The sequence below is a fragment of the Apodemus sylvaticus genome, chromosome 15 (assembly GCF_947179515.1).
Source record: "Apodemus sylvaticus chromosome 15, mApoSyl1.1, whole genome shotgun sequence".
NCBI lineage: Eukaryota > Metazoa > Chordata > Mammalia > Rodentia > Muridae > Apodemus > Apodemus sylvaticus.
In genome coordinates this window covers 62,913,609-62,932,967 of record NC_067486.1, presented here as the reverse complement: position 1 = coordinate 62,932,967, position 19,359 = coordinate 62,913,609, and the positions used below count along the sequence as shown (strand labels likewise).

Sequence of the window (19,359 nt, the reverse complement as noted above, 5' to 3'; positions counted from 1 at the left end):
AACAATACTATAAATCAGTTTGACCTAACTGACATTTATAAACAATTTACTCAACAATTGCAAACACATCTAATATTTATCAATAGTACAATATTCAGGGCTGTAAAAAAAAAAGCTTCAATTAATATAAAAATAACTTAGGTTATACAAAATATATTCTCTCACCATACAGAATATAAACTATGACTCAATAATATAAAGGTTACTGGGAAAATATGTGATACTTGAAGGCTAAATAATGTAAATAATCAAGAAATTAAGAAAATCCATTAAGCAGAATTTTAGAAATATTTTCCATTAATTAGTTTATTCAGTTTTGAAAAATTTTTAAACTGAATGGGAATGAAAATACAATTGGTACAAACAATAAATAGAAAACATTTGGATGGAACCTTCCAGTTCTGACAAAATATATTTGCTCCATTCCTCTTAATCCCTCCTTCTATAAAACAAAACATTATAGAGATAACACTATAAACAAACTTAGAGAATCAAATTATAATCTCAAAAATAAAAAATAAAGAACTAAAAGTCCATCTTATAAAAATAGTAGAGATTGATGATCCACCTAATACATAAAACTTAATGTGTGTGTGTGTGTGTGTATAGATATATACCCAACACCTTCAGAGAAACACAATTGATGCTCTAGACTTCAAAGTAAAGGATAAGAGTGCAGTATCCAAGGAAGAAATTAAAGGAATGACTGTAAAGAAAATGAGCTAAATTGAAGAAAACAAAGACAGATGATACAACAAAGCAGGTGAACAATTTATGATGTGAGTGAGAAGTGCAACAAAGATATAAAGATTTTGAAAATAAATCTCATATAGACATTTCAGAAATGAACTCAGTAAATCAATTTTAAAGATACAGATAAAATTCTCAATAACAGACTGTATCAAGCAAAACAAAGAATATCCAAACCTGAAGACAAGTCTCTTGAATTATCTTAAACAATCAAACAGGAAGATAATGAAAAAGATTGAAGATGGCCTTTCAAATTTTTGAGACATCAAATAAACATACTTTTGAGTTTGGGGAGTACAAGAAAGGAAGAGCATAGAAAACCTATCTTGATAGCTAGTTCATTATCATTTTAACTGGATTAGAATCACACCTGGAAACACACCTCCAAGTGAAGCTAAGCAGGTCTTTCCAGAAAGGTTTTAAGAAAACTTTGGGGCTGGTGAGATGGCTCAGCGGTTAAGAGCAGTGACTGTTCTTCCAAAGGACCTGGGTTCAAATTCCACCAACCACATGGTGGTTTACAACAATCAGTGATGAGATCTGATGCCTTCTTCTGGGGTGTCTGAAGACAGATACAGTGGATTTACATATAATAAATAAACAAATCTTTTAAAAGAATGATAAGAAAACTTTGAAGAAAAAAACCCACTCTGAATGTTTCTCATGCACTGGGGTCTTGGAATAAATAAAAAGTACAAAGCAAAGTGAAATACCAGGACTCACTGCTCGGCTTTCTGGTGGCAGATGAAATATGCCCAACTGACTCACATTTCTGCAGCAATTGCTTCTGCTCATTACAAAATACAATCAAAATACATTACAAAATACAATCAAACTCAGAGCCAACATCAATCCTTCTTTCCTTAAGTCACCTTTCTCAGATATTTCATCACAACAGCACGATGTGGGGGTGGTTCTGATGCTAAGGTCCTATTCCCCAATAGGTTCTTGAATCTGTCAGTAAAGAATGCCATGGGCCAATTGTTGGGTGGAGGGAATAGGCAGGAATTCTGGGTCCCTGAAAGGAAAAGCAGACAGGACAAGCAAGCAGGGAGAATTCACCATGCTTTGGAGAAAGAAGAACTAAGCAGCTATGTAAGGTCTTGGGAGGAGTAGCCTCACAGGCTGCTCCTATAGGCAGGAGTGGTAAGGGATGTTTAGCAGGGACTAGATTTAACTGAACAACTAAAGTTAGGGCAGGTGGGAGGAGGGGAACTAAGAATATTAATAAGGTCACACTTATCCAGGTGGGAGAGTGTAATGCCCAGCAATTGTGCCAAGAAAGCAAGTTGAAAATGAACAATTGTGTGTGTGTGTGTGTGTGTGTGTGTGTGTGTTTTATCCATGGAATCAGGGGAAGCTGGGTGGGGGCTGGTAGCAAGGCCAGATCTCAGAGCAAAGGCAGGTGTTGCAAGAGCTACATGCAACAGCATGAAAAGTAACCACTCTGTCTATTCAATAAAATTGGGAAATTTTCCCTATCTTGAGAAAGTTCCTTATCAAGGTCCAAGATACTTATTAAACTATAAGTAAATATAACCAGAGAAGAGCATATTAAAGGTAAATAGTCAATTGTATAAGTTTGGACTGAGGAGGTAACTCAGTAGAAATCATTTTTGGCACAAGTATCTAGTTCCCCGAAACCTGTGGAAAAAACAGGCAAGGCATCCATGGCTACCTGTAATCCCAGCACTCAGAAAGTACAAACAACTGATTCCCAGGTCCAGCTAGCTAGCTAGACTAGCTGAAAATGGTGAGTTCCAGGTTCAGAAAGATACCATGCCTCAATAAATAAACTGCAGATCAATGCAGAAAGACAGTTGACCACACACACACGCACACACACACAGAGAGAGAGAGAGAGAGAGAGAGAGAGAGAGAGAGAGAGAGAGACAGAGACAGAGACAGAGACAGAGAGAAAGAAAGAAAGAAAGAAAGAAAGAAAGAAAGAAAGAAAGAAAGAAAGAAAGAAAGAAAGAAAGAAAGAAAGACCCATTCTAAAAATAAATGTCAGATCACATTTAAAAATACCACCACTATTGGCACCAGAGACCCCGGAGACTCCACAGCCTTCTGTGTACAGCCTGCCAGGGGAAAGTAACCCCCCCGGGAGCCAGGAGACTCCACAGCCTTCTGTGTGCAGCACACCAGGAGAGAGTGATCTCCCAGCAGTGCTTTCACTTCTGAGCGCAGAGATAAGATCTGCACCTTCTCTCTGGAGGGGAAGCGCTAGGAGCACACAGGACATAAGATCAGTGGAGCAGCTGGGACAGAAGTCTTCCTGCCGCCATTTGCACCAGGGAGCCAGGAAACTCTGCAGCCTTCTGTGCATAGCCCACCAGGAGAGAGTGATCTCCCAGCAATGTTTTCACTTCTGAGCTCAGAGTAGTAAGGACACAGGCTTACAGGCCCATAGGAGGAACAAACTCCAGCCACAGACAACAATATCAACTAGCACCAGAGATAACCAGATGGCAAAAGGCAAGCACAAGAACCCTACCAACAGAAACCAAGGCCACCTTGCAACATCAGAACCCAGTTCTCCTACCACAGCAAGTCCTGGATACCCCAACATACCTGAAAAGCAAGAGTCAGATTTAAAATCATATCTCATGATGCTGATAGAGGGCTTCAAGAAAGACTTAAATAACTCCCTGAAAGAAATACAGGAGAACAGTGGTCAACAGGTAAAAGCCCTAAAAGAGGAAACACAAAAACCCCTTAAAGAAATACAGGAGATCATGGGTCAACAGGCAAAAGCCCTTAAAGAAGAAACACAAAAATCCCTTGAAGAATTACAGGAAAACACAAACAATCAAGTGAAGGACAAAACCATCCAGGATCTAAACATTGAATAAGAAACAATAAAGAAATCACAAAGTGAGATATCTCTGGAGATAGAAAACCCTGGAAAGAATTCAGGAGTCATAGATGCAAACATCAACAACAGAATACAAAAGATAGAAAAAAGAACCTCAGTTGCTGAAGATACCATAGAAAACATTGACTCAACAGTCAAAGAAAATGCAAAATGCATAGAGCTGGTAACCCAAAACATCTAGGAACTCCAGGACAAAATGAGAAAACCAAACCTAAGGATTATAGGTATAGACAAGAGTGAGGATTTACTTCTTAAAGGCCCAGTAAATATCTTCAACAAAATTATAGAAGAAAACTTCCCTAACCTAGAAAAAGAGATGCCCATGAACATACAAGAAGCCTTCAGAACTCCAAACAGACTGGACCAGAACAGAAAGTTCTCCCAGCACATAATAATCAAAACACCAAATTCACTAAACAAAGAAAGAATATTAAAAGCAGTAAGGGTAAAAGGGCAAGTAACTTATAAAGGAGACCTATCAAAATTACACCAGACTTCTCACCAGAGACGATGAAAGCTAGAAGATCCTGGGAAGACCTCATACAGATCCTAAGAGAACACAAATGCCAGCCCACTACTATACCCAGCAAAACTCTCAAATCATCATAGATGGAAAAACCAAGATATTCCATGATAAAAACAAATTTATACAATATCTGTCCAAAATCCAGCCCTACAAAGGATAATAGATGGAAAATGCCAACACAAAAATGGAAACTACACCCTCGAAAAAGCAAGAAAGTAATCTTCTTCCAACAAATCCAAAAGAAGATACCCACACAAACATAAAAAATAACATCAAAAATAACAGGAAGCAACAATCACTATTCCTTAATATCTCTTAAGAACAATGGACTCAACTCCCTAATAAAAAGACATAGACTAACAGAAATATTTCTCATGTAAATCTTCAATTTTATCAGAAAATGTTTGTAATTCCCCTTTTAATTAATTTAGTAATATTTTTATGTCTACCATTTTATCTGCATTATTATCATGATAATCTTCAATTTTAATGTCTTTCTATATATTTCCTCTTTTTTATCAGAAATGTGTTCAATGTAAATCTTTGCTTTTATCACAAATGTTTCTAATCCACCTTCAATTAATTTAAAGTTTTTATATCTATCATTTTATATGTAAAATTTTCCATGACATAGTCAAATTTAACGCTTTTGTCTATATATTTCTTGAATTTTACCAGAAATTTTTCCATGTAAATCTTCAATTTTATCTGAAAATATTTATAATTACACCTTCAAACAACTTAGAATTATCTTTATGCCTATTATTTTATCTGTTAATTTCCATGATAATCTTTTATTTTAACATTTTTTCTAAATATTTCTTCAATTTTATCAGAAATATTTTCCATGTAAATCATCAAGTTTAACAGAAAATGTTTGTAATTCTACTTTTAATCAACTTAGGAATACTTTTACGCCTATCATTATTATATCTATATAAAATTTTCCATGATAATCTTCAATTCTAACATGGTTTTCTACATTTTCTACAATTTTATCAGAAATATTTTCCACATAAATCTTCAATTATATCATAAATATTTCTATTTCATATTTCAATTAATTTAGCATTGCTTTTATGTGTACCACTTTACTGTTTACTTTTCCATGAAAATTGTCAATTTTAACGTGTTTTTCTATGTATCTCTTCTGTTTTATCTGAAATATTTTCCATGTAAATCTTTAATTTTATCATAAAATGTTTTTACTTCCCTTTACAATAAAAAAAATCTCTGAAAAAAATACCACCACTAAATTAAAATATTTCTCAGCAACACTTTACACTCCAAAAAAGAACAAAATAATCCATCTTCTGGAGAAAACAACGCCTAAGCAAGACATTGCAAAGATTTTCAGATACAAGGGAGAAATAAAGAAAAGCAAAAACTCAAAGAAGTCATGACTTCTTTGTAGTTCTTTGTAGTCATCACTACAAAATATGGCTTAGGAAGTTCTAAATCCAAAATCAAAAGATAATTGCCATCATGAAAACACAAAACTCACTAGAAGAGAAGACCCATAAGAGAGAATTACAATTAGCAATAAAAAAAGAAGAAAACAACAACCAGGATCTGAAAACACCAAGATTACTGACAAAAAATAACAGTTGTAACGGTTTTGCCTCAGCTGTGCCTTCAATGAAAATGGATTGCATTCATCAACTAAAAGATATAAAGACCTAAAGAGGGAGGATGAATTTGGGGTGGGGATGGATGGGCAAAATAGATTCTATTGACTAAAGGAAGGAATGTGGGGAGGGATGACCAACACTAAGGGCTTTTGAAAAAAGCCACAAGGAAATCTGCTATTGTGGTAGCTTCGGAAAATATATTCATATACACATACACATATAAAAATATTTTAATGGAGTTAACAATACCCCAACTAGACACAACATGCTAGCAAATAAAAACCTCAATACCAGAAATGGGTTAAGTCTTTTTGAGATGTACAATGGGATAGAATAGATCTACAAGCATTATAAGATATTCCTGATGCCATTGAGTACCTTTCAGAACTTGATGACAAAAGCCTATTCCTTCAGACACTATGCTTGAGTCATGAAAAATGAGGAAACCAAGTCACAAAAAAAACACCTTAATAATGCAACTCAAAAAGTTGAAAAGAGAAGGACAAACCAAATCCAAAAACAAATTGATGGCAAAATAATACAAAAAAAAAATCATCAAATCTAAGACCTGGTCCTTTGAAACAAGATTGACAGTCTTGGCCTAACTAGAGAGAGAGAAAGAGAGGGAAAGAGAGAGGGAGAAGGAGAGAGAACAAATTAACAGAATCAGAAACAAACAGGAATCATTATAAAAGACACCAAAGAAATTCCAAATGTTATAAAGGAATACCTTTAAAACCTGTATACCATTAAGTTGGGAAATCTAAAAGAAATGATTGGATTTCTTTTAAATTATAAAACAAGAAGTCAATAAATTAAACAAACCCATAACAAACGAAACTGAAATGGCAATAAAGCTTCTCGACCAAGCTCAAGCCCTGATGGATTTGCAGCAAAGTTCTACCCCACATTCAAAGAAAATATGTACATACATTCCTTCTTAAATTATTTTTAAAAGGAAAAAGGGAAACAGAAAATGTACTTTCAAACTCCTTTTATGAAGCCAGTATTGCTCTAACACCAGAATCAGTCAAAAATAAACAAAAAAAGGAAAACTACAAGCCAATATCCATGTTGAGCATAGATTCAAAAGTACCCAACTACATGTTTACAAACAGAAAACAGAAACACAACAAAAAGATTACCCACTACACCAAGTTGTCTAGATTCCCAGAAATAAACAAATGGTTCAACACATACAAGCTGATTACTGTTCAATAAAAGTGATAAACCACATGGACTTAGAATGAAAGAGAAAGAGATGGAGACAGCGAGAGAGAGAATCATTTCAATAGGTTCAGAAAAAAATGGCAAAAATCAAACATATCTTCATAAGAAAGGAACTGCAGAATGTGGGTCTAAAGGGAAAATACTGTACCAAAGTAACAAAAACATCTATGAGAAACTCCCAGCCAACATTATCCCAAATAGAGAAAAACTCAAAGTAACACTGAACTCGGGAATGAAATAAAGGATGTCCACTATCTCACTCCTTTTCCAATATGGTGCTAGAATGACTAGGTGAAGAAATAATGCAAGAGGAGGAAATAAATGGATTATCACTCAAAAAAGAAGAGGTCAAACTACCCCTATTGACAAATGACTTGATATTATTATATATGAGACATCCTAAAAATTTTACCTGAAATTTTCCAGAAATGGTAAAGAAATACAGCAATGTGGCAGAGTACAAATCAACTGGAATAAATCAATAACTTTTCTACACAATAACAACAAACATACAGAGAAACAGATCATAAATATACTACCATTCAAATTGTCTCAAAAATACATCTAGGAATAAACCTAATCAAAGTGGTGAAAGAGCTTTACAATGAAAACTTTAAACCAAAGTGACAGGAGAGTCACTAGAGAATACAGTGATGTGCCATGTTCATGGATCAGTAGAATATTGTGAACGTGATCATTTTATCCAAAGCTATTTACAGATCTGATGCAATCGCAAATAAAATCCCCATTTCATGCTACACAGAGATAAAAAGAAATATCCTAAAACTTATTTAGAAACACAAAAGATCCTGGAGAGCCAAAATAATCCTGAGTAGGACAACTGTGCTAGAGTGATTATAATTCCAGATCTCAAGGTGTATTCCAGAGTTGTGATTAAAAATATAAACAAACATGTTTTTCTACATTTTTCTACAATGTTATCAAAAATATTTTCCATGTAAATCTGCAATTCTATTATAAAATGTTTCTATTTTATTTTTCAATTAATTTAGCAGTTTTTTATGTCTACCACTTTTCTAATTTTCCATGAAAATTGTCAATTTTAACGTGTTTTTCTATATATCTCTATTTTATCAGAATTATTTTCCACATAAATCTTTAATTTTATCATAAAACGTTTTTTAATTCTTTTTCAATAAAAGAACATTCTTTTTAAAAAATAAAGTATAAACAAAGAAACCAAAAAACCCAACAACAACAGTGATATGAGGCTGGCACAAAAACAGACACATAGACCCATGGAATAAAATCAAAGACCCAAAGATGGGCACATGTAACTATAGTCACTTAATATCTTTAACAAATCTTCAACAAAGATGCCAAAAACATACACTGGAGAAAGGAAGTACTTTCATCAAATACTGCTGGGAAATTTTGATTTCACATGCAAAAGAATAAAGATAGATCCATATTTATCACCTTGCACAAAAGAAAACAAAAAAAAAAAAGAAAAAGAAAAAGAACAAACAAAAACTAATTCCAAATGAATCAAAGACCAAAATGTGAAGGCTGAACCTGCTAGAAGAAAAGGTAGGCAGTACCATATATGATATAGATGTAGGAAATTATTTTCTCAACAGAACTCCATCTGCCCAAGCATTAATGTCAACAATTGACAAGGGAAACTTCATAAAAATAAAAAGCCTCATACAGCCTAAAGAAACAACAATCCACTGATGAGGAAGCCCACAGATGAAAGAGTCATTGGCAGCTATACATCTGAAAGAGCATTAATATCCAGAATATGTAAAAATCTAAAGAAAACAAACAAATAAATTATCCATTCAAAAAAAATGGGCCTAGGAAGTGAACATGAGCAGAGTTCTAGAAAGAAGAAAAGCATGTAAGAAATATTTCAAATAATGTTAATTCTTAACAATAAGGGATTCTGGGAAAGAAAAAATACAGTGTCTCATTAAAGATTATCCCATCCCCTCTTTAGCATGACCTAAAATAAACCCACTTTCCTGGAGTAGTCCATTAGCCAAACTGACCAAACCAGCCTAACCGGAATGTTAGGTCTCCATCCAGGCCAGCCAGATTTTTCTTTTCTACCAAAAGCTTTTCCTTCAAAGTTGGCAATAACTGAAAAGCTGCCAACCTTCATCATATCTGTTCTTACAAGACACTGTAGCTGTAACTATCATGTAAGAAAATGAAATAGACTTCTGGGTATGATGGTTGGTTAGAAGCTTCACCAAAGAAACTCTGTGAAATGGAAGAAAACGGTTAATGGAGCAGAAAATAATATTGTTTCCTAAAAGAAAAAAAATGGCAGATGAATTTACAAGGTCAAGATCCCCACAGACATCAGATAAGCAAAGCTCAAATCAGTCAGGCTGGCTAATGCAAGCTCCTCTGCCAGAGAGCACAGAAAAAATCAGGCAGCAAGAGCTTCTCACACACAGAGACTCTGCCAACCTGCACTATGGAACCTGCTGGGAAGTGGTTTTGCTCAAACACACTGATTTACAGAACCAAGAAGCAGAAGCAGAGAACAGAATGGCTGAGGTGGGAGAGAGGGAATCACCAAGCAACATCTTACATCTGTTCTCTCCCACTCTCTGGTACTAGGAACAACAACAAACAAACAAACAAACAAAATGATGGCTGAATTGAAGGACTCATACTGGCCCCTCCTCCACAGAGCTCATAGCCAAAGACTAGCTAAGCAAGAGAACACCAAGGAATGATTCAACTGCTCATATGAAAGGAAATAAAGTCTGTGAGTGGCAGGTATAAGTTTAGACAACATGCCAACAGTATAGATATCCAGAATGACTTAGTTAAGATATCTGCTCTAGGATGTACCAAAAAAAAGTGAATAAAGAATAAATGTGATTGTTATGTAATTTGTTAAGCAACAAATTCTGGCAACAGCCTCTTTTGTGTGATTGTGTATTCTTGGAACCAGGGACACAATTTTACCTTGTATACCAAATCCACCTGTGACTCTGACCATCTTCCTTAATTTTCCTGCCCCTCATAGCCATCTGTCCCTGGTTTCTGTCACCACTGGGTGAAATTGTGCTAAAACGCAGTCCACAGAGTAAAGAGCCAGTTCCAGATCAAGTCAAGTGGAAGCAGAAGAGAGCAGGAGCTAGACCTAGAGTCAGAACCAGAGCTGCAAGCGTATCCAGATCCAAGCAGAAGCCAGAGCTAGAACCAGGCTCAGAGCTCAAGCCTGATCCAGAAGAGGCCTCGGGAAAATGGAATACACTCCCCAATGGGAGTGGGACTGCCCATTGCAAAGCAAGTCCTGGTAGCAAGACAAGTTTTTAGGACCCAGAGAAGGAACAAGAAAAATGTCAGATGCAACCCAGCAATCAGTTTGCATATCCTGTATCTGTAGCTAGATCTCCCTACACCCATGTATTTCTTTAATACCCATCATCAGTTTAGCAGATCTGCTCAATATTGCTTCTTTTTTGCCCCATATTCCTATCTCTCTCTTTTTAAAAATACTTTCTCCTTCTTTCTTTTAAATTACCCTTACTGTTTTTATTATTATTATTATTATTATCATTATTATTATTATTATTATACCTCTAGTAAAGAAAACTGCCCAGATTTGTATGTCTCTGTGCTTAAAGCTGCTGAGAGACAGCTTGAAGTTATTTGACATATCTTTACCTCTCTCTTTCCAGTGTATCTTTAGCCAAACTCCCTCACCTCCCACACCACCACATATACCCTTTGGGGCTCCTAAATTTGCACTTTCTAGTTATATTTCCTGTCCTGGCTAGTTTTATGCCAATTTGACATATGCTAGAATTATCTGAAAGGAAGGAAACTTACTAGAAAAAATGCTTCTGTAAGAACCAGCTTTTTCTTAATTAGTGATTGGTGTGGGAGGGTCCAGCCATGGTAAGCAGTGCCATCCCTGAGCTGGTGGTCCTGGGTTCTATAAGAAAGCAGGCTGAGCAAGCCATGAGGAGCAACTCAATAAGCAGCACCCCTCTATTGCCTCTGTCTCAGCTCCTGCCTCCTGGTTCCTGCTCTGTTTGAGTTTCTCTCCTGATGTCCTTCAATGATGAACAGTGATATGAAAGTGTAAGACAAATAAACCCTTTCCTTCCCAGCTTGTTCATGGCCATGGTGTTTCATCAAAGCAATAGTGACCCTAACGAAGGCATCCCTCTACTTTCTATTATATGAGTGCTAACCACTATGTCCTACTGTGGTTTTACCCACCTCGTATCCACAATAATTAATATACAAGAATACTCATACAGTACTCTCAGTGTCCCTTTACTCTCAGAAATGGTTGGTGTTTATGGGGTGAATGTTTGTACTTGATTCTATCTTCATATTGGGTCGATCCCTGAATAGGGGCTATTACTGCAAACAGTATTATTCTCCTAGAACACTGGGAATAAAGCCTGGTACCCTGAACACCAGTCTAACAGGAGAAAATGATTCTCAATCCTGCTACAATATAGTACTTCTGAAACATTTCAAATACTTCCACTGAAAGAAAAAGAGGTAAGTTAAGATAAATAAATAAATAAATTCAATCAACAATCTAACTTTAGATTTGCAAGTCTAAGTGTAAAAGCAAAAGTAACATGAAAAACTAAGGCAACATGTATCCTCCAAAAAAATCAATCCCAGAGCAATGAACCCTCCCGAGAGTTACTTAGACAAAGTTCTAGACGATGAACTCAAAATGATTATAAATATGTTCAAAGAAATGAATGAAGAAAAAAATACATTCCTGGATGAATTCCAAGACAGCGCATACAGCTAAATGGAATAAAAAAGTCAATGCAAGATATTAAAATGGAATTCAATAGAGAAATAATGCTGAAATAATTGTTCAATTATTGTTCAATAATTGTTCAAGTATTGAAAATAAGTGACCATTGCCCCAAACAGGTCAGCTATTTCAACCCACTATGTCCAAGGAATACTGTAAAAGAAGAGTCAGAAAGATTGTAAGAGAAGGAGGATGGGCAGGTATGTGCTAAGGCAACACTGTCTGCTGGATATAGATATGTGTCTTTGCAGTCACGACACAGTTGCTGTGCTCTGACACAAGGCTGGGCACTTCAACGGCGCATCATGGATCTGGAGGAATTCTCCAGGCTCCCCTTCTACCTGAAGAGTCACCGACAGTTAATATGGCCAGCTAACCTCATGTACCACACATGAGTTTTATAAAATGTTACAGGTAAAAGAAACTGAGTCAACGAGTACTGAGATTTCACAGAACCATTTCTTACACATAAATATAAATCTTAAAAGGTTTAATAAAAAATAGAGAAGACACTAAAATGCATTTGGGAATAAACCAATAGCATTATATGCATATATTATAAAAAGTTATTGGACTAATGACTTTCTATCTTAAGAAACTAAAAAGGGACAAACTAAACCCAAAGTTAATTTTTAAAAGATCAAAACAGAAATTATTGTGATAGAAAAGAAGTAAACAATAAAAAATATAAGTCTAAAAGTTCAATCCTTGTGTATAATTAATAAGTTTCTAACTAAATTGATCAGAAAAAAATACTGACACAATAATAGAATAGCAAGCAATAATAGAAGTTAAAGAAGGGACATCAACAGTGATCTCCAAGACCAAAGTTATACAAAGAAACTTGACAGTGGTGATTTTCACAATAATTACTCACTTATAAGGAAGCAATACATTTTATTTTGTTATAAATGTTTTACTTATTTGAAGGTTCAAGTAAACAAAATTGGTATTTTTGTAGAAAATAATTAACAAAAATTAAGGATACATTCTTATAGCACCTGTTCTTGTTCCAATAGCCAAGATTTTCTGGACCGGATCAAAGGCCAATGCTGTGGGCTGATAAGGAAAACCATGCCGAACTGTCTGGAAGAGAGGAAACAGTGGAAATAGTCATCGTGGAAGTAAAAATTAGAATAATGACAAGAAACTATTACATGGCCACCAGAATGACTATAAGTAACTTTTAAATGAAAAAAATAAAGGACATGGAATGACATAGCTCTCATATATCACTGATGAGAGTACAAAATGTATCTTTTATAACCACTTTAGAAAACTCTCTGACAAATGGTAAACAATCTAAATGTATACCTACAACAGGTATACATTTGGCCCTAACAATTCCATTACATATGCACCTAAGAAAATTTAAGGCATATGTCCACAAAATTATTTTCTTAATTATAACACTACTGACTTTAATCATAATAGAAATTCAGAAATAGCTCAAGTGCCTATCAATATAAGAATTAAATAAAAACAACTGTGGTGCAATCATGACATGAAATACCATGTAACAATTAAAAGATATTACTAAAGGATGCAGCAACATGAATGATTAGCAAAAGTACTGTGACTAATGCAGTATAGTTTTATGTCTGACTTGTTTCACTCCCCCTTAGTTTTATTTTCTATCACTGTCATCATATGTTTTAACAAGTCAGATAATTCTGCAGGAAACATGTGATGGTTAAAATTCATCTGTCCTGTCTCTCTTTTATATCTTCCTTTCTGGACTCAATCGTTTTTATTCCCTTCTGATATCAGGTATTTTTACCTGATATATCTTAACATTTTTCCTGCTACTCACTTTTCAGAAAAGCATTTTCTTTTCTACACCCCCTCCATTACACACGCACGCACTTACTGTATGCCTAGCTCCTGTAAAGCCTAGTGCGCTGTACCATTGCTATTCTCTTTTTCTGCCACACAAATTGTTTACTCCATGGGGTTAAAATCATTTTCTTGATTACTTTTTTATGTGTTTTGTTGTTAATTCAGCCTCAATTCTTCTCTCAAATGCCCAAATTTCATTTTAACGATGAATATAAGGTACATATTTTTAGTGAGATAGAGTCAGACAATCAAATGATTTGCAAACACCCTGTGGTGACAGAAGCAAGCTGGCCTGGGTTCATTAGCAGAAGAATGGATTGAAAGTAAAAGGCCACAAGAGATGAAATACTGCTTTTAATATGATAATAACATCAGAGAAAACTCATCATATTGTACAGATTACATAATTTCATGTTATTTTAAGCATTGTAAATGAAAATATTTATGAGCATAAACACAAAATACTAAATAAGATATTAGTAATCCAATCTGTTAAGGAAGCCAATAGTGAATTGTGACTATTTCAGATAGTTTATTCCAAAAATAGAAATATGATGTCACATACTATTATATCATCTTTAAGTACATATTAAGGAGTATATAGACTAGATGTATATACTTTATATATATATGTATATATATATATACATATACATATACATATACATATACATATACATATACATATACATATATAACATCAGTGTTAATTTATTTTATCCTTTTTCTTCCTTAAATTTTGATTCCTGTAGGAGTCAGCTTCAACTGTAAGAACTTCTATCTACTCACAAAATAATTATGGATGTGATACAGAGAAATGAACACAATTTTTATTCTATAAGTCTCTGAAAATGTTGTTTCTAAAAAGGAATCTTGTGTGCATGCTGGACTCATGTCACTACTACTTTTATGAATTTATCATTAGAGCTTGTGATGCTGACTAGTTGTTTTGATTAGTAAAATGATCTCCTGATAATACTTAAATTGATACGGTATTGTCAGAAAAAGTAAAAATACAAATGACTTTTATCTATAAAGCCAAAAGCTCATTGGCACTATTTCTCTTATATGGAAAAGTAAAGGAAATTTTAAAGTGTGTTTCCATTGGATTTAAACAAACTTTCAGAGCTAAAGAGGGTAAACATTACCCGGCAATAGTGAGCTAGCATCTATAGATTCTTAAACTGGAATAGTCGGAGAACTACTATTATAAGAGGTTGGGAATGGCAGAAAAATCTCTAGTTTCAGAAGCAAAATAAAAGTGAAATGTTGTAGATCAAGAGCCAAGGGAGAAGTCCAGAGCCTGTCCTGGAGAGATAGGCCAGCTCTGGAGCCTGAGCAACTGCGGCTGCAGATGGCAGCAAAAGACAGAGCCTCAGAATGTCTGCAGTGTACTGTGAGTACTGCGGGGTTTTAAGGAGAGAGAAGACAAAAGCTGCATAGGACAGCTGCACTGGCAGAAAGGGAAGAGAGCAGGAAAACCCGCTCCTCTTGTACAGGATGGGTAGTCTACAAAACCATGTTTTAGGGACTTCAGTTTAATAACATGGCAGCCCTTCCTGACCCACACTCTGAAAACACTGAACAAGTGTCCTGAGATTAAGATCTAAAACCTGGACTGCAGAACACCTCTTCACAGCAGAGTAAAAAGATTCTAGATGAGGACTGCACCACATTTAGTGAAGCAGAAATCTGATCTAAGTAATCCTGGTTTTGTTTTGTGAGCAGGGTCTCACAACGTAGTTTGCTAAGTAAGCAAGGGCAGCCTTCAGCCCACAGAGATCTGTGTGCTTTTTTACAAGCACTGGGATTAAAGGAATGTGCCAGCTACTAATTTACCTTTGAAGTGGAACACAGACAATTTTGAAAGTACCCTTGATCTTGAAAAGGACCATGTAAAAGCATGACCAGCATCCTCAGCCAGACCATAAAAAACAGTCCTGAGGAATAACTAGCATTCACAACCCTACCAGCAAAAGACCACTCAGGGGCATGATCAATATCTGCATCAAATTAATACTACCCAGGAGTATACCTGACATCCGCGATCCCCAACGGAATCTCTAGAGGCAAGACCATAACTGCAGCTGGGTGAGGGATTACATTCAGACTCTACAGTCCAACCCATCTAGCACGCCTGCTTCCCTTCTATTCTCTTATTTAATGCTTATCACTCCTCCTTTCTTTTTTCCTTTTGGTAGGCTTTCCCCAAACGACAAAGTCTGCCATAGAGTTGGGGGGATGGAGGGAGCCATCTTCAGCTTTCCCAAACCTGTGGTTGTTTCAAATTGCCTGGCTGTATTTGGTTCCTTCCTCTTTCCATTTCACCTTTAGACCTCCCTTGGTCTCCACTGCCCCCACTTCTACTTCTCTTTTCCTCTATTTTTCCTTTCTTATACTAATATGAATTGCCAGTCTTACTCTCTTGCTGTCTACACATATACTAAGTAATACTTTCATGCACACAACCCTTTACTTACTAAAATTATTGAAACTTTGAAACTGGTAAGACAGTTGAACTTTATTAAACTGTATTACCATAAATGGGCCTATCTATAGTGTTATTTATTAGACAGAATTATACTCTTGTAGTAATATAAGGTTCAGAGTCTGTGTCCTGAAGATGAGGCCTTAGAATCTGACTACTAAGACACACCAGTAGTCCAGTAGGAGGAAATGACACCTCCGCCCAACCTACTGTTGGGCTACTGCACCCTGCTATTATAAGTGATAAGAACAAACAAGCAAATGATCAAATCTAACAGACCATTTAGTCACAGATACACAAGTCCTAACACAGAAGCAGGAACATCAAACAGCAAAGCAACATAACGCCTCAGAAAAATTGATCATTCCATAGTGATATCCTCCAATGAGATTGAATTTGAAGATTCAAAAAAAACAAGGCTAGAGTGATGGCTCTGTGGTTATGAGCACTGGTTGCTCTTCCAAAGGACGTGAGTTTGCTTCCCAGAAACTACATGGCAGATCATAACCATCTACAAGTCTAATCCTATGGGATCCTATGGTCTCCTCTGGCTTTCATGGGCACCAGGCATGCACATGGTTCACAGACATATATGTGGACAAAACACTGATAAACATAAAATATTAAATGCACATAAATTAAATAAAATAATTAAAAAGAATAATAATTAAATCTGTTTTAAAAAACAGAGAGGAAATAAATAGGCTAGTCAATTCCAACACTTGAAAGGCACAAGGCAGGCAAATCTCTGTGATTTCAAGGCCAGTCTGCTCTACATAGTAAGTTCCAGGTCATCAATAACAACATAGGGAGACTGTCTCCAAAACAAAACAAAAATCAGGGGGAAGAGGGTATACTAATTCACAAAATATTAATGAAGTAAAAGAGAACTGAAGTCAACAACATAATGAAAAAAAGGAAAGACAATATGGACTATAAAAGTAAAAGTCAATAAAGAGAGAAATATTGAAAAAAATCAGACTGGAAATGGAACACTCAATTAAGTCATATAATAAGCTTAGTGGAGAGCCTCCCTAGAATGAATCAAGTGGAGAAAAGAATATCGTGAGTCAAATGAGGTACAAGAAGAAAGGAAGAGTGGCCCCCTGTTCTGGAAAGACTCAGTGAAGCAGTATTCGGCAAAACCAGAATGGGGAAGTGGGAAGGGGTGGGTGGGAGGACAGGGGGAGAGAAGGGGGCTTGCGGGACTTTTGGGGAGTGGGGGGCTAGAAAAGGGGAAATCATTTGAAATGTAAATAAAAATATATTGAATTTAAAAAAAAGAATATCATGAGCAAATACAAAAATTAGAATATTCTGACAGTATTTTAAATATGAGCAGAACAATTTATGGGACATCATTAAAAAATAAACTTTTGAGTTATAAGCTTAGAAGAAGAAAAACATGTTATGGCTAAATGGTAAATATTTTCAATAAAATTACAGCATAAAATTTCCCAAACATAGGGGAATAAGTGGCCACCAAGTTACAGGTGGCGTTTAGGTGGTCAAACAAGACCAGAAATAAACCTCTCATGTCTGACTACAGATAAAACCCTAAATATACTCAACAAAGAAAGCATATTAAAGGCCACAAAAGAGAAATACAAAATTACACATCAGCAAACCTGTCAGAATAAGAGCGAGTTTCTTAATAGAAACGAAAAGCTAGGAGGGCATGGAATGAGAAAGCCCAATAGCTGCCGACCCAGACTACACTATAAAGCAAAGGTGACCTTCATAACGGAAGTAAAATGTTTTACTATGAACACAAACTAAAGGAATTTATGACCACTAAGCCAGAGCTACAGGAAATCCTCAGATGAATCCTACATAAGGTAGAGAAAAGATGAACACATCTGTGAAGCCTCAGGAAAGAGTGCACTGCATAGGACAGTAGATGAGATTCAAAAACAGCAGAGGTCATAAACAGCAGGATGGGAGTACTAAGTGTTCACCTTTAAGTTATAACTGCAAGTGTTAATGCCTTTAACATCTTAATCACAAGATATACACCAAGAGATTGGATTTTAAAACAGACCCAAATATTTACTACCTATAAAAACTCATCTCACAGTCAAATACAAACAGCCTTAGGGAAAAGGCTGGAAGGAGAATTCTTCAAGGAGAGAAGCTACTCTGAGAATGGGCACAGAAAGCAGAGGCATAGCAAGTCTAGTGTCTGACAAAATAGACTCTGAGTGCAATCCACCACATAAACAGACTCAAAGAAAAAAAACCATATGATCATTTCATTAGATGCTGAAAAAGCATTTGACAAAATTCAGCATCCTTTCATGCTAAAAGTCTTGGAAAGAACAAGAATTCAAGGCCCATACCTAAACATAGTAAAAGCAATATACAGCAAACTGGTAGCCAACATCAAACTAAATGGAGAGAAACTTGAAGCAATCCCACTAAAATCAGGGACTAGACAGGGCTGCCCTCTCCATACCTTTGCAATATAGTACTTGAAGTTCTAGCTAGAGCAATTAGACAACATAAGGAGGTCAAAGGGATACAAATTGGAAAGGAAGAAGTGAAGTTATCACTATTTGCAGATGATATGATAATCTACTTAAGTGACCCAAAAAACTCCACCAGAGAACTCCTACAACTGATAAAAAAAATTCAGCAAAGTGGCAGGTTATAAAATCAACTCAAGCAAATCAGTTGCTTTCCTATACTCAAAGGATAAGCAGGCTGAGAAAGAAGTTAGGGAAATGACACCCTTCACAATAGCCACAAACAATATAAAGTATCTTGGTGTGACTCTAACCAAACACGTGAAAGATCTATACGAAAATTACTTAAAGATACAAGGTCACTAAGTATTGATGAAGAAAACAACCCAACCAGATAGTATCTCAATTCTACACATATATGCACTGAACATCAGTACACTCAATTTTCATAAGACAAATATTAATGGATTTAAAGTTGCAAATTTACTTCAACAGAGTAGGAGTATATAACTTCAATACCCAACTCTCATCAACAGACATATCAACCAAACCAAAAAAGTCAACATGGAATATCAGTTAAATGGCATTCCAGCTGGCTGTTTGGGACAACAGACTTTAGACTCTAAGACTAGCTCAGACAGACTATGGACACCTCACTAAGGAAAAGGTCCTGAAGCTGGCCATTGCTGTTACTGTTGCCCACATTTTGGCACTGTGCTAAGGTTGAGCTGTTTCTCCCAACTTCTGCTGAGCACTCCACAGCTCTTCA

General features: G+C 35.7%; 2 protein-coding genes across 3 annotated transcripts in view; both read right to left on the bottom strand.

The window, feature by feature from the left end:
• Positions 1-19,359, bottom strand: part of Eaf2 (ELL associated factor 2) — a 1,192,577-nt gene that overhangs the window by 855,008 nt on the left and 318,210 nt on the right. The gene's annotated exons all lie outside the window — the stretch shown is intronic.
• Stxbp5l (syntaxin binding protein 5L) overlaps positions 1-19,359 on the bottom strand; it is a 331,615-nt gene that overhangs the window by 277,137 nt on the left and 35,119 nt on the right. Inside the window, 1 exon segment of the mRNA XM_052158363.1 lies at positions 12,787-12,884. Coding sequence (XP_052014323.1) covers positions 12,787-12,884 — 98 coding nt within the window.